The sequence below is a fragment of the Phoxinus phoxinus genome (genome assembly GCF_949152265.1).
Source record: "Phoxinus phoxinus genome assembly, chromosome: 15".
Lineage (NCBI taxonomy): Eukaryota > Metazoa > Chordata > Actinopteri > Cypriniformes > Leuciscidae > Phoxinus > Phoxinus phoxinus.
Window position 1 is genome coordinate 20,981,956 of NC_136890.1, and position 15,984 is coordinate 20,997,939.

Consider the following 15,984-nt stretch of genomic DNA (forward strand, 5'->3'; position numbering starts at 1 on the left):
GAGCTGTGCCACAGACTGATCGACTCCATGCCACGTTTTTCACAACTTTTTCATGATATTCTAATTATATGACCAGCACCTGTATCTACACAAAAGTCATATACATGCTCACATATAAAATAAATGATTGTAAAATACATCATATTTTTTTTAACATGGTTTAATTCTAACTGCCTAGCAAGAAAACAGCAAAAACACATGAGCTGTGAATCGTGATTGTGTAAAAAGCAGGACTTAGAGAATGAATTGGAGTAAAAAGGTGTTTAGGGGACCGAGGTCAAGTCTAAGCCTCCACACCTGTTTCCATCTGCATTAACAGAGAAAGAAAGAAATAACAAGTGAGTTAGATGTTAACTTGAGGGGAGTCTGTGTTCTGATTATCTGTCTTCACTAAATCACTTTTCATATCATCAGTGTTCACTTTAACTGCGCACCAACCATGACGACATAAAGGTCAATCTTCACAAAACCAACACAACACACAATCACTGTCAACCCTGCTACCGTGTACAAACCATCAACAGCACGCACGCACACACACACACCCTTAACCCCCATCCGCCGTCTGGGCCGGACTCATCTGAGCCGTTACCATGGTGACGGGACCTGGAGAGCAGGCATCACCTTAGATACCTCAAACAGATAATCTCAACTAAACATATGCACAGCCAAACACACAAAACCTTGACCAGGTATAGAATCCACGCACACATAACATGAACAATACAACGGACAACAAAATAGCATTCAGTATAGATAAACACAAGTGCATCTGAAATTAGTGGACGGTTTCAGATGATTAAACAGAGAATAGACAAAACCTACATGAAATAAATCAATTAGTGAATCATACAAGATCATATTTCCCCACAAAAACAAACAAACAAACAAACAAATTCCTCATGAAGAAAATGAAAATCTGCTTTCTAACCGTTAGTAACAAAGTAATATAAATCATCCTGTCTGGACACTATACATTTTTGTTAATCAGAATAAATTTAATTCAGTGCAATAAATACTACTTATACAAATGTGTTTAGAATTCTGACTATAATTATTATATAATTATAATTAAAATTTAAATAATGTATAAATGTAAGTATTTACAGTACATTGCAAAAGTTTGGGGTCAGTAATATTTTTTTACGTTTTTGCTCAACAAGGCTGAGATCTATTTGATAAGTATTTTAAAATGTAATTTATTCCTGTGATGGTAAAGCTGAATTTGTCACATGATCCTTCAAAAATCATTCTAATGGTGATTTGCTACTCAAGAAATATTTAATATTCTTATCAATGTTGAAAGCAGAACAAGAAAAATAGAAATAGAAATATTTTGCAACATAGTAAATGTCTTTTTTTGGCCATTTTTAACAATTTAATGCATTATTGCTAAATAAAAGTATAAAAAAGAAAAGGGAAAAAAACTGTTCTGTTCACTTTCAACCCTGTCAAGATAAAACTACTTTTCATTAACTCTTCAAAAATGCTTAGTGTTTAGACAACAAAAAATGTCACATTTCAGTCTAGACCTTAGAAAGACCAAACCATCATCCTAGAATGACAGCAGGCACAAAAAAACAAATCCTTCTCTTCTCATATCTGAAGTAATACAATAGAGACTTTCGGATTATGCCAGATTATGTGTGGATGATATAAGTGTGAGCAATCTTGCCAGTGATCCTCTTCAGGAAATGGGATTAGATTTTGGAAAACAGAGTGAAATGAGGGGAAAAAAGGAACAGAAGAAAGGCAAAAACCAGAGATAAAAAAAGGAGAGATAAGAAAGTCTAAAATACGAGGGCATTCAATGAAATCTTAAATGTTCAGTTTCATGACATGTATGACGTAGAATAAAAAGAAAACCGGAAGAAACTGTCTTTACTTAGTATTTACTTTTTTGAGTAGATGTGTGTGTGTTTGACTCTAGGTGTGTTTGCTGTTTGGGAGGGAGTGATGGATTAAGGGATTACGGTGAGTCTGATCATGTGATTGTCATGGTCCGTGGTGAACCTGCTTACAAACAGATTACCCTGGTGAAGGTGAGGTAGCCTGATTTTCTCTCTATTTCCTCCTTCTGCCACTTCATCCATCCTTTTGTCAGGACCACCTGTCTTCTCATCCCTCATGGTTGGGCTTAAGTTTCTCCCTTCTGTGGCATCCTGTTCTGAGCCACCCTAACACTCAAACCTGCACAGAAACTCTAATTTCTTATTATTACCCATCCAGAGGAGTCCTCTTCATCTTGACCTTTGCTTCTGGATTCTTTGACCTGGAGCTCCAGGCGCACACACACCTGATCTATCAATGCAGAGGTGAGTAACACAATCCCATCTCCTCAAGAACCTGATGAGGGAAACCAAACTAAGAGTCAGTTTAAAATACAAACGGATTGTTTTTCTTTTTTTTTAAAGAAAATAATTTTGCTCAAAATTGTATAAATCAGATGGAAATTGGTAGTACAAAAGCTTAGTCAACTACTTAACGCTTCCTCGAAAGCAGGAACTGCCCTAAAACTATCACACCCAACAACAAAATGTTGCCAAGTTTAACTGGATGAGAAACAACACAACTTCTAAATGTGTGCGAGCGAAGATTTCAGGTCCTTCGGTTTCAATTTCAGACAGCCTATTCAAAGAAGTACACTCATTTGACTCAGAAAGATGTCTTTGCATTCAGTTCATTACACATATATAACTGGCTCTCCTCTGTGTGTGTCACTGTCACGGCTATTATCTGGCATGGTTGTGTGGTCAAAATCACTTCAGAGTGAGCACTCAAGCGTAAAACGGGTGCATGTTAGGCTACATTTAGCATGGAAAGCCACAAATTCCTCTCCCCCAAAATACGTATACTAGTTATAACAGTTATGGTTACTTCTTTTAACCCATAATAAATTAATGCAGAATTAGTAGCATATTATTAGTAGAAATCACAATTGAGTCTGAGGTATAGTATAAAGGGTGTTTAGCACAGATAAATCTCTTTCTCTCTCTTGAGAAGTAAATCATCGCCATGCTGAAAAAGATGGTTTGCAGGTTTTCTCAGCCTGGCTAAGAGCTCAGCTGGTCAGAAAGCTACTCTCTGTATGACCAGCTCAAAAACGCCTCTCAAACAATTCTGTCCAGGATGGGAGACATGCTAAGGCATTTTAGGCTAGTAGCCTATAATATGGTTTTGCAGCAGGGTAGCCTACTGTATTTTCAAGGACTACACGAACATAACTACCGAGTAGGCTACTACTGAAGTAAAAAAAAAGAAAAAAAAAGTATGTTTTCCCAGTATTTACCTCGATAAATATGTCGCGCCAGTTATAGGTTATATGAGAAGCAGCATGTGAGACGCAGATGATGCTTTGCGCTCTGGCGCCCTCTGTTGAGAAGTTTATTAACTGCAGACCCGTATTAGTACACTTTAAAGAGTGATTAGCACGGAATGTGGGCAGCACTAATTAATCCTGTTAGCGATTAATTATCCCAAAGCGTCTTCCTTTGTTTCTCTGACGTAGCGTCGCAGCTCTATGTTTTTAGTTGGTAAATAGGGACTAGTGGTCACACTTTTACAGAAGCTAATTTTTCTGTGACAGTTTTATTATTATTATATTATTATTATTACCGTCTGTATACGCACAAAAGTGGTTAAACATTTCCACAGGAATAATAAATAATACATATAGGGACTATAACACACACACACACACACACACACACACACACACACACACACAGTTTACCTTTTGTGACAACATGCCCCATTATCAACAGCATGCCCTTAAGTCATGAGAACGCAGATCAAATAAAAAATGTTGAGCTAAATTCATTGTTTTCATTAAGGACAAACACATAACAAATCCTCACAAAAGAAATGTCTACATAAAATAAGGCAATAAGCACCTCACCAAAAAGATCTCTCCAACCCTCTGTCTTTCTCTCCAGACATTATCCCTCTCCAAGGCAGCTTTTGTGTGAGTTTTTGGGTGAGGGGCCCTGAAACCTCTTGCTCAGCTCCATGGCTGGAAGAAAACACACGTTCAACCTCCTCTCCTTTTCTCATCTATTCCTCCACCTCTGTCTCTTCACTCCTGCATGTGTCTGCGGTCCTGCCCGGGCCCCTCTCCTCGCCGGCCAGCCTTTCCTGGTGCTGTGGGGGGTTCCAGATAAAGACTGCTTGGGTCGGCCGAACCCAGCGGCATTTGGGATGGAGTGGGAAGGCCGTGTTGCAATATTTTATGAGGACACGCTAGGACTTTACCCGTATTTCACTGTGCAGGATCGTCCTGTCAACGGTGGCCTACCCCAACACAGCAGCCTTGACCTTCACCTCCAGAGGGTTGAGGGCGACCTGACAGCTTCATTACCCCAGACAGGAGCGCCTGGGCTGGGGGTGCTGCGCTGGCAGGAGTGGGCACCTCAGTGGAACAGGAACAAGGGAAATAAAGCAAAGTATCTTGTGGATTCGAGAGCACTTCTCCGGGGATTTTTTCCAGACTGGAGCGCAGAGGAAGTGGAAAAATGGTCTCAGGTGATGACAATCACAACATATAATGATATTACAAAGACTATCATTATGAATTCTGTTGTATTAATCAATTATATTATGTCATTTCCTGTCAGGTTGACTTTGAAGCAGCAGCACAGTCCATAATGATGGAAACGCTGCGGGAGGTGAAGAGACTCCGCCCACAGAGACTATGGGGCATGGCCCCGTATCCTAACTGCTATAACTTTGACTCCACCCAGATAGCATTAGCCAATTATACGGGACGGTGCCCTGCGGCGGAAATGGCCCTTAATGATGAGCTGATGTGGTTGTGGAAGCGTAGCGGTGCCCTTTATCCAGTCCTCTCTCTGGAGAAGCTCCCAGAGGGAACCAAAGGGGCGTGGCTTTATGCAACCAATCAGATCAGAGAGGCTTTACGAGTGGCGGCTCTTGCAGGGACTACCTTTGATCTTCCTGTGTTTCCGATGATCAAGATTGTGTACACATCCTCTAACGCCTTTCTCTCGGAGGTAATAAACATATTCGTTTGCCATATATTAATTGAGCCAGTATGTATATAGTTAATATAATAGTATATAATAGTATATAATATATATATATATATATATATAAACTATATATATAGTTTAACAATTTGTGAGATAGTAAAAACTGAGAAATAACTTGACACTGTGATATATTTAAGTACAATTAAAGAACGGTGATGTATTTACATATATGTACATATGTAGGCCTACATTCTGTATAAGTTGTAACTACAAGCCAAGTCAAAATAGTCAAAGTTCATAGATAACAAGATATATTTATTTGAAAGTAAAGTGTAAACAAAAAAAATAAAGTCACAATTACAGGATATGAAGTCACAAGTGTGATATATAAATTAGCAAATATGATATATAAAGTCAGCTGTGAGATCTCAAGTTGCAATTGTGAGATATTAAAGTTGCATTTACCTTTCTCAGATTTTTACTCTGAGACAGAAACAGCTTCCATAGGGAGGAGACGTAAAAATGTGTGGGAGAAATTATAACAATCAACAGTCCCACATTATATTGAAAATACTATGTTGTATGTTACATTAGGTGAATCAGCCCTCAAAAAAATAATTTTTGCCTCAATTTGGCCTAAAGAAGCACAATTTATGATACTATAGTTGTTTGATTGTATTCCTGATTTGAAATATTATTTAAACATTAAACACTTTTGGAGATTTCAGTCTTGCCCCAAGTAGATTCAAGTTGTATTTGTAATTGTATGACCAAGATGGCTGTCAAGTATACTGACTATGAACTTTGTTGTTACTCTGTATTGTGCATGTATCAGACTGACCTGGTCAATACAATTGGAGAGAGTGCTGCTATGGGAGCATCTGGAGTCGTTATATGGGAAAAATCCTTAGCAGTTAAAACACAGGTAATCATTTGTCAATTTACACTACCGTTCAAAAGTGTGGGATCAGTTCGAAATTAATACTTTTATTCAGAAAGGATGCATTAAATTGATTAAAAGTAACAAAGATGTTACAAAAGATTTCTCTTTCAAAACTTATCAAAGAATTCTTCAAGAAAATAAACATGTTTCCCACAAAAATATTAAGCATCAGAACTGTTTTCAACATCAATCACATTGAGCACCAAATCATCATATTAGAATGATTTCTGAAGGATCATGTGACACTGAATGATGCTTTATTCAGCTTTAGCATCACATAAATACATTTAATTTTCAAACAGATTGCTATAAAAAAAACTGTTATTTTAAATTGTAGCAATATTTCACAATATTACAGTTTTTTTCTGTATTTCTGAAACTCGACCCCAAACTTTTAAATCGTAAAAAAAAAAGTGTATATCCTATCTTAATGCTTTTCATTAGCCATAACAGATTGCTGTATGATTTATGATATTTATTTTATATCTGCATAAATGCCTCCTACAGAAATCCTGCTCAGAGTTTGGCTTGTACGTCCGTCAGGTTCTCGGCCCTTACGCCGTCAATGTGACCACAGCAGCACGTCTCTGTGGAGTCTTGCTGTGTCAGGGCCGTGGACGCTGTGTGCGGAAGAAACCCGAGGACCCCACGTACCTGCATCTTCCATCGGACCACTTTATGCTGCTCCCAAACGGGGCAGAAGGCGTCCGAGCCACGGGAGAGCTTCCCACCGCTTGCGTGGACCTCTGGAGGAAGAACTTCCGCTGCCAGTGGTTCGAAGCCTTGGAGGGTACAGCAGCAGATCAAGAGTCAGGCACGGTGCTAGAAAACAGAGGGAAAATAACATCGCCAACAGTAAAGACAGTGATTGAGATAAGCCAGAGTCAGAGTACAGTGCTTCCAGTGGTTCCAGAGCTTCCAGTGACAGTAGTGCCTACCAAGCAGCCGGTGGACAGTGGAAGTTCTGCTCTTAAAACTCCCGAAATCCTTCTCTCCTCGCTGGTTCTCTTCAGCTTCATTATGTTTGACGTCTTGGGAGCTGGAGTGTGACGGGACTTTCGTGAACCCTGGTTGGCCTTGACTTTGATTGCTCATTGCAAAAAATAATTTTATTATAAAAACCCAAAGGGATATCTTTGTTGAGAGAAGAGCTTCTGTGAAAGACAATCTCAGAGATGGATTTAAATCTGAATATGACTGAATGAACAGATCTGTTCTGAATCACCTGCACTTGAAAATTAACAAAATCTGAGATGCAGTTTTTAAATCTTATTACAAAAGGAATCTGAATGGTTTTTGAATTAGCTACCTTCTATAATGTACTGTATAAAACGAATAGTCCAAACAGACTAGCTAAGTGCCGAATACATTTTTATACAGATAAAGTATATGATATTCTTTTGTTTCTGCTTTTAATCCAAAAGACTTGAAACTAAAGTCAATATCTTATACCTTCTTTATACTGTCTGTTTCCATCATGAACACCATTTACTTTATATCATATACTACCATTCAAAAGTTTGGGGTAAGATTTTTCTTTTCTTTTTTTTTGAAAGAAGATATTCAGAAAAGATGCATTAAATTTATCAAAAGTGACAGTAAAGACTTTCACATCGTTAAAAAAAAAAAATTAAATCAACATTGATAGTAATAAGAAATATTTCTTGACCTCTAAATCAGCATATTAGAATGATTTCTGAAGGGTCATGTGACTGAAGACTGGAGTAATGATGCTAAAAATTCAGCTTAAAATTTGTAAAATATATTAAAATGCAAAACAGATATATTAAATTGTAGTAATATTTCACAATAGCACTGTTTTTTTAAAAACAAATACATGCACCAGTTTCTTGGTGAGCATGAGCATAAGAGTCTTCTTTCAAAACCAAAAAAACCTTGCTGACCCCCAACTCTTGAACGTTAGTGCAGTAGATATTAACCCCTGTAGCACAAAAAATGCTCATCACATGCTACTACGTCAAACCTGTGTAACAGGACAGCGATATCACAATCATGAGATGTCCGGAATGCAGACGGGTCGAGTGTAACTGGCCTCTATCTGCCTAAACTGAAATCTAATCAAATGTTTAGTCTTCATTTTATCTTTGACATTGAAAAAACAGAAACCAGTCAAGTTTACACTTAATCTGAGCCGCCTGTACAAAACAACACTGATCTCCGTCATGAAAACGTTAAGCCTTTTCAAACATTTACTGACAGATATGAATGGCTACAAGGCAAATCTTGGTAGTTTATTAAATAAACAAATATTAATTAGAGGAGGATGATAAGAAAACCTACAATGTCCAACTCAATAATAAACACGTGCGTATCTACGCATTTACGCATCTGTGAATTCATCAGTGATAAGGGCTGACAAACACAACCTTTTCATCCACCAGTGTAAATGTATCCCGCTAAGGCCATATGAGGACACAAACAATCTATCTCTCTGTCACACACACACACACAGAGGAGAAGACTCGCAAAAGAACACAAATGTATGTCAAAGAGCAACAAACTATTTCAACCCTAAAAATGTAGAACAAAGAGGCACACAAAAAAATCAAGTAGATCATTCTAGCAAATTTATTTTGGTTTATATAATAATTTAAAACACACATTAATGACAGATTGTTGGACAAATCAGGGTTATAGTTAGCAAGACAGCAATAAAGAGATAGAGAGAGACGGCTTAAACAGGGCCAAACAGAGAAAGGTAAAGATCATTTTCAAAAATAACCTTTCATCCATCCTGTTTTTTCCCCACACCCACACCTCCGATCTCTCCTCACCTTCCTCTGATTTGTGAGGTTGTTTCTAGTGGTAAACACTTGCAGACAATAAATCAATTAAGGACATCTGTCATGACTCTCAAAATGGAAATCAAGAGTCTAAAATTCATAGACGAGCCTATACGGTGCTTGTGTTAGGCGTAATTCATCCAAAAAATGTAAAATGTTTGCATCATTTAATTATCCTCATATCATTCCAAACCTGTATGACTTTCTTAGAAGAAGATATTTTGAAGAACATCCTTTCCATGCAGTTAATAAATGGAGACTCAAGCTTTCAAGCTTCAAAAAAGAAATGAAAGCGCCATAAAAGTAGTCCATGTGATGTGTGCACAACTCTTCCCAAGCCGTACAATAGCTTTGTGTGAGAAACGGACCAAAATGTAAGTCATTATTCACGTGGTAAGTCAATTATATCAGAAATGAGGGTAAGTAAATGATATCAGAAAATATTTTCAAGTAAACTATCCCTATAACAACGATTTCTGTGAAAAGAGGAACTGATCTGGGATGCATAGCATCCATCCTGCAGAAACACAGACGTCCAAGTGGAACAAATACACACAGAGCATGGCTTCCATACTGGCAAATATTGGTGTTGCACTTCTACTCTATGTCTTAAATTTGAGGCCATTACAAATAGACGCAATCTGTGAAAACACTCACCGATACGTGCATTCACTCACTTCATAAACAGGGGCAATGGTAACACCAATCAGTTGCCCAAAAAGCCACCAAAGACACAGGGTCCTTCCTGTGGTCATGTGGAGGATGTTGGACGGCATGAATCACAAGGAGGAGTCAATGCTGTTTTGCCAGCGATCTTTCTAGCAGGGAGGAGCCACAACAAAAAGAGGTGCTTACAGATGTGGTCTCCGAGGGGAAGGGCAAGAACCAAGCTGTCTCTAAGGGGGCGAGCACTTGCAGAGCCTTGCTAGGAAACATTATAATTAGCTAAATGGTTCCATTGCACAGTATGTAGCAGAATGACTGCAGAGGGCGGGGTCCTCACTCGGTTAGGGGGTGTGGTTTGTTGCCATAGTTACTTGCAGATGGTTTCCAGGGCATCAAGGGTTCGTTTGATGTCTCTGATCTGAGCAGCTAGAGTATGTATAGGTTGCATGGAGCGATCCAGCTCCTCACACCGTGCCATGAGTGTGTACATTCCCTGGAAACACATAAACAAGCACACAGATAAAAAAACTAAATAAAATAAAATGTAAAAACCCCCCTGACTAGATAACTGAAAGTCACGCTCACCTTTATACTCATGTCCACTGACTCTCCCAAACTGTCCACAGAATCTCTATATGTCTGGATATAACCCACACTTAATGCAGTCATCTGAAGAGACAAGAGATTTTCATTCATAACAGTATGTAAACTTCTTAGGTCTGTATAAATGCATAAGTTGGTTGGAATGAGGGTCGGCTACATAAAAAGTGATCCGAAAAAGTATTTGGACACTGAAAAAGCTTGAAAGTTTGAGGATTTCCTGTTTTTCTGCAACAAATTTGACCTACATTGTGATCAGATTCCTATAACTACAGATAACTACCTTAAGTTCAATCGAAATGTTCTTGAGCAGCATTTAAAATTACATTTTAAAATATATTAAAATAGCAAACAGTAATTTTAAATTCTAATATTTCATAGTATACCCGTTTTTACTGTGTGTTTGATGAATATAATATATAGAGTAAATATATATATATATATATATATTTAAACTTATTTAATGACAAAAGTGATAATTTTTAATAAACAGGTGAGTTTTACCGTTTTCGAATCCATTCAGCCGATCTTCGGGTCTGGCGGTAGCACTTTTAGCATAGATCATTGAATCTGATTAGACCGTTAGCATCTCTCTCAAAAAAATGATCAAAGAGTTTTGATATTTTTCCTACTTAAAACTTGACTCTTCTGTAGTTAGATTGTGTACTAAGACTGACAGAAAATGAAAAGTTGCGATTTTCTAGGCCAATATGACTAGGAACTATACTCTCATTCCTGCGTAATAATCAAGGAACTGTGCTGCAGTACCATGGGTGCAGCAGGCGCAATGATATTACGCAGCGCCTGAAAATAGTCCCCAGCTAGGTAACTTCCAATGTGACCGGCACTAAGTTTGTAATATTATTGCGTCTGCTGGTACTGCACAGTTCCTTGGTTATTACACAGAAATGAGAGTATAGTTCCAAGTCATATTGGCCTAGAAAATCACAATTTTTCATTTTCTGCCGGTCTTAGTATATGATGTAACTACAGAAGAGTCAAGTTTTAAATAGGAATAATATCGAAACTCTTAGGTCATTTTTTTGAGAGAGATGCTAATGGTCTAATCAGATTTAATGATCTATGCTAAGCTAAAAGTGTACCGCCAGACCCGGAGATTGGCTGAATGGATTCGAAAACCATAAAACTCAATTGTTTAACTCTAGGGGAGTTGGAAAATGAGCCTATTTGCAAAAAAAGTGGAGTGTTCCTTTAAATGTCCAAGTACTTTCTTGGGTGGCTGTATTTGATACAGAGTAATACTCACATTCTGAATAGTTCCACTGAGGCTTCGCAGCATCAATTCTACACTCTGAGCCACATCCTGTGTGTGTTTATGCAGGTCTTCTAGCACTGATGGGTCGATGGGCGGAATATCAGCCGGACGTCGCAAAGAGCCACGACCACGTACCACAGGCCCAGAACAGTCTGCTGCAGTGGTCATACAAAGTTTAAATATTGCTGATACTGAAGACAAAGGCATTGTAACAGATCAAAACTGTTTTTTGACACCCTCATATACTCACAATCAGTGTCCAGACTCGGCCGCGAGCTCATTTTAATCTTCTGTTCAAGATTTTTGGCGATGAAGTGCGTAAGATCTCCATCATGGCTGACGGTTCCCTCCAATTCTAGGGCGCTGGATATGGTGGCTCTGCGTCCTTCCGGTTGGCCTCCTCTAGCTCCGCCTCCACGTGCCCCGCCCCCACACGCCCCACTGATCTCATCCAGGCTTTTACTGTCCTGCATGCCACGCACGACTCGATCTCGCTCTGGGATAGAGCGCACACGTACCTCCGCCATCACATGAGCTGGGCATGGAGAATCGTCCAGGTCTGGTAGCAGCGGGGGTGTGGCCTGGTCAGGGGGAGGGGCTGGAACAAGGGGAGGGGCCTCATCAGGAGAAATGGAAGTACTTGGTTGGTCTTCATCCGACGAATCGGGATTAGACCATTCTTTAGGTTCAGAGTGAGTGGGAGGGTGTTCAGTTGAGAGTGCTTCAACTGGCTGTGAATGTGGAGATTAGTTTATTTATTAACAAGGTCAAGATAAACAGCAACAGATATTTACATCACAAAAAAGTTTAATTTGTAATTATGAATTAATTAAATTGATAAATTAAATGGAATTATTATTTATTAAATATTATTTAATATAATTAATTAGTATTATTAGATTAGTATTTATTCATTATTATTTAAATAATATATCTAATTAGTATTATTAGGTTAGTATTTATCATATTGTATATTAGTATTTAATTTAATTGAGTAGCAACGCAAATTCATTTAACACCTTAAATTTAGATATAATTTAATTTATAGAAATTATTTATCAATATTAAAGTACTTAATACATTTCATAATATTATAATTATTAATATTAAGTTCGTATTTTATTACATTATATATCAGTATGTAACTGAATGAGTACCAAAAGAACATTCGATTTAACCTCTTACCTGTATAGAAATAAGAGTCTCTTTCCTTTGCTTGATATCTTTCTTGTTGACATTGTTCACCTCTCCGTCACTCTTCTTTCTCTCCTCCTTCTCTACTCTCCACTCTTCCAGTTCTCTTTTAGAGCAGCCGTGTGTTAGTTCGGTCTCACTGGAGAGCGTGTCCTCGTCTGTGCCATCTTCAGTTGGTATATGTGTGTACTGGGAGTGTTGAACCAGTGATTCTGTAGGCTGTGATTCTGAGTGATCTGTGTGTGGTTGGAGTGTGTGTGCGTCTCTACATGAGTCCATGTGGTGAGGTGTATGTTTGAGAGTCTCTGACAGGGCAGGCGTCTCCATGTGAGGCTCAAAATCAGCCCCATCAATGAACTTTATCCCCTGGAGGGTGAAGCCATGAGATCCTGACCAATCAGAGGCCTTAAGTGAATCAGAGGATTCCACCCCATTGCTTGCTTCCTTCGCATCCTGAACGGTCACAGGAGAGCGGCTCATCCCTCCACCTGCAAAAAATAAATAAAAATAATTGAATCATCATCAGTGATGTAAAGCTAAAGTTTTGTGAGGCAAGTCATATATTCTCAATAAAATGTTTAAAAATTACAGTTTATTGGCTCTTTTCTATTATTTCTATCTAATTTCTATAAATGTTTTTCTATTCAAAAACACAAAAGTAGGGGGAAAAAGGCATTACAAATTATTTGTAACAGCATAAATATATATTCAAACTACACCATGGGGAAATTAAAACAACATAGCATATCTGATCCATTTAAGACAGTTTATTTATTATCATTGAGAAAATATTAGTTTTTAATCAATGCCAGGCTTTGCCAGCAAAATATTATGTCAGCAGCCATATCACGCTGTAGCCCAAGACTGGTTGCCCACTGAAGCCAAGCAGGGATGAGCCTGGTTAGTACCTGGATGGGAGACCTCCTTGGAAAACTAGGTTGCTGCTGGAAGAGGTGTTAGTGAGACCAGCAGGGGGTGTTATCCCTGTGGTCTGTGTGGGTCCTAACACCCCAGTATAGTGATGGGGACACTATATTGTCAAAAACCACCATCCATCGGATGAGACATTAAACCGAGGTCCTGACTCTCTGTGGTCACAAAAAAGCCAAATTTGCCCATTGGCCTCTTCCCTTCATGGCCACCTAATAATCCCCATGTATACTTATTGGCTTCATCACTCGGTTTCCTCGCCACCAGTAAGTTGCTGTGTGGAGAGCGTTCTGGCGCACTATGGCTGCCGTCGCATCATCCAGGAGGATGTAAGGACCACCAATGTGGTGGTGGCGGTGGTTGAGGAGATTCCCCCTTATGTAAAGCGCTGAGTGCAGAGAAAAGCGCTAAATATATGTAATGAATTATTATTATTAATCAAAATTTGTATTATAGAATTTTTTTTATTTCAGTTCCCATTAATTTTATGTAAAGTAACATTTTTTTTGTTTTTGTCTTAGTTTCAGTTAACCTTCACATAAAATACGTTTATTCTTCGTTTATTAATTTTGCGAGAATAGCCTAAACTCAAAACCTCATTATCGTGAATGATCTTGCAGGTTCCACGTCACATACGTGGACACTGAGGCATTATGAACGGTCTCAGTTAAAATAAAAAATTAACGGTCTCAGTTTCCTGCGTCTGTTTTGACAGCTGTCAGTTCATTTGTTGTTAATCAATTTAATGGGACATTTACTTAGTGACATAAAAATACAGATTTTAGCTAGTGATAATGTGCGTGTATCTAAAAAAAAAAAAAGGAACTGAAATCATATGACGCTAAAAAACAACAAAAAAAACATAAACACTGATTTGCTTATATAGCGGGTCTTATGACATGGCTTACAGGCGACGACATTTTCTCAATAATTTAGCATCCCTGCCAGACAAACCAGACATAGATCAGCCAAACAATAAATAAAGATAACTAAAGTGTTTAAGGAAGCGACAATGGTCACCTGACGTTAGCATTACGATAAGCTTTAGCTGTAGTGCTGGCCTCTGAATACATAGTTAACTTATTCCGCGAGATACCAGCGAAAACCAGCAGCTTTACGACAATTACTGATTGAGTTTAGGTTGATTTGTCATGTTTCAACAGGATGTAATCCACTGGATGATTTATGAAGTTAAATATTTACCTGCAGCTCTTCGCCCAGGATGAAGGTTGCCAGCTGAGTCCGCACCAAATATTTGTCGTATAGAAACACAACGTTGACGTTATAGTTCCGCATAATTACAAACAGAGATGAATCTCATGACACTGAAGGCGTGTTTTACATCGCATAGAAAAGTATTTTGTGTGTTTATATACTCATACCTTAATATATTATCAGATGACTGCGCTGTACAATTATTAAATAACAAATCTGTATCTATTCATTAATTTGCAGAAAGAGAGATGTCTAGACAGTATGTCCAGACAGACATTAGTACTCACATTTCACCACAAGGGGCGGTAGACTCCGCCGAATCCGATTGATTCAGGTACTGGCGTAGCTAGCGTGGAGTTCTCTCCCACGTCCTGTGCAGAGGGCTGTGTGTGTGTGTGTGTGTGTGTGTGTGTGTGTGTGTGTGTGTGTGTGTGTGTGTGTGTGTGTGTGTGTGTGTTGTGTCATTTTATTGGCTTGAATTAGAGGAATTGTCAACCACATCATCAAGACTTAGGCCAGCTTTGACCCTGTCACAAAACCCTGACCAAGACCAAAACCTCTAAGATCCTGTTATTATCCCAAAAAAATAAAACCTACCCTTGTAATAAAGCCCTCTGAAGTAGAGCCAAAGTAATGCTGAGTCCTAGTATTGACCCTCACATACTCTCTCTCCCTCTTTAGGGGACTGTAGAGTCAAAATGAAACAACATTCTAATTTTACATGTAGTTTGATATAGGCTATAGAGTGGAACAGTATATTATTCTTCATCATCAACAACAACAAAGTGTAGAGTGGGATACAATTATTATCCAGTGGAAATTTATTAGATTGTGAAATTGGCAGTTCAATAGCAGAATAGAGCAATAAGAACTTCCAAAAAAAAAAACATCTAGGCCCAACACTTCCTAAACACAAACAACTTCCTTAAAAACACTACATACTTCCTCAAACACTTTTTGACCAGGATGTGGAGTCGGAAGGACATGTTCACCTTCGGTAGGCCTATGTATAAATCTATGGTAAATATGTCGTTGTTTGATATTGCCGTAATCTACATTAATGTTAAATTTAACATTAAATTAGCCTACAGCATTAACTATTATTGGCAAGATTGTAGACAGGCTAAAACAGTGGCCTAAATAAAACATGCGTATTGCCTAAAACTATTTGGCTATTTACCAATAGCCAGTCCAGTGCGGCCTAGATGACATCAGCTGAAAAGGAATTTGTTTCAGAGGTGAAGAAAGTGTTTGATGAGAGTGTTAATCAATGTTAATCACATTGATTAAGTGATGAGAAATATATTCATGGAAACGTTTTTTTTTTTTTTTACTCTGAGAATTGTGCTAGCCTAAATAAGATCAACG

At 38.3% G+C, this 15,984-nt stretch overlaps 2 protein-coding genes across 3 annotated transcripts; one reads left to right on the forward strand and one right to left on the reverse strand.

Annotated features, from left to right (window-relative positions):
• The first annotated feature begins 2,019 nt into the window (after positions 1–2,019).
• On the forward strand, positions 2,020–8,270 carry LOC307012022 (hyaluronidase-1). 2 transcript variants are annotated; one of them, XM_079638192.1, is made up of 5 exons: positions 2,020–2,315; positions 3,936–4,521; positions 4,614–5,009; positions 5,824–5,913; positions 6,439–8,270. In XM_079638192.1, exons 2-5 carry the CDS (start codon positions 4,009–4,011, stop codon positions 6,979–6,981), a joined length of 1,542 nt encoding a protein of 513 aa, XP_079494318.1. In that variant the 5' UTR covers positions 2,020–2,315; positions 3,936–4,008; the 3' UTR covers positions 6,982–8,270. The 2 variants fall into 2 exon arrangements, with proteins under 2 accessions (XP_079494318.1, XP_079494319.1); XM_079638193.1 differs by having other exon boundaries at positions 2,072–2,315; positions 4,129–4,521; positions 6,439–7,787.
• A 232-nt stretch (positions 8,271–8,502) lies between these two features.
• Positions 8,503–14,901, reverse strand: borcs6 (BLOC-1 related complex subunit 6). The gene is made up of 6 exons (XM_079638194.1): positions 14,605–14,901; positions 12,463–12,959; positions 11,528–12,008; positions 11,269–11,432; positions 9,987–10,070; positions 8,503–9,894 (listed from the first exon to the last, which is right to left on the reverse strand). Exons 2-6 carry the CDS (start codon positions 12,949–12,951, stop codon positions 9,769–9,771), a joined length of 1,344 nt encoding a protein of 447 aa, XP_079494320.1. The 5' UTR covers positions 12,952–12,959; positions 14,605–14,901; the 3' UTR covers positions 8,503–9,768.
• Between the last annotated feature and the right edge of the window lie 1,083 nt (positions 14,902–15,984).

Bases quoted from the DNA above. Each gene is read 5' to 3' on its own strand.
- LOC307012022 (XM_079638192.1), top strand. From the start codon at position 4,009: ATGGCTGGAAGAAAACACACGTTCAACCTCCTCTCCTTTTCTCATCTA. The intron at 4,522-4,613 runs GTGATGACAATC...ATTTCCTGTCAG, and splicing joins AAGTGGAAAAATGGTCTCAG to GTTGACTTTGAAGCAGCAGC. The intron at 5,914-6,438 runs GTAATCATTTGT...TGCCTCCTACAG, and splicing joins CCTTAGCAGTTAAAACACAG to AAATCCTGCTCAGAGTTTGG.
- borcs6 (XM_079638194.1), bottom strand. From the start codon at position 12,951: ATGAGCCGCTCTCCTGTGACCGTTCAGGATGCGAAGGAAGCAAGCAAT. The intron at 12,009-12,462 runs GTAAGAGGTTAA...CCACATTCACAG, and splicing joins AGACTCTTATTTCTATACAG to CCAGTTGAAGCACTCTCAAC. The intron at 11,433-11,527 runs GTGAGTATATGA...TGACCACTGCAG, and splicing joins GCCGAGTCTGGACACTGATT to CAGACTGTTCTGGGCCTGTG.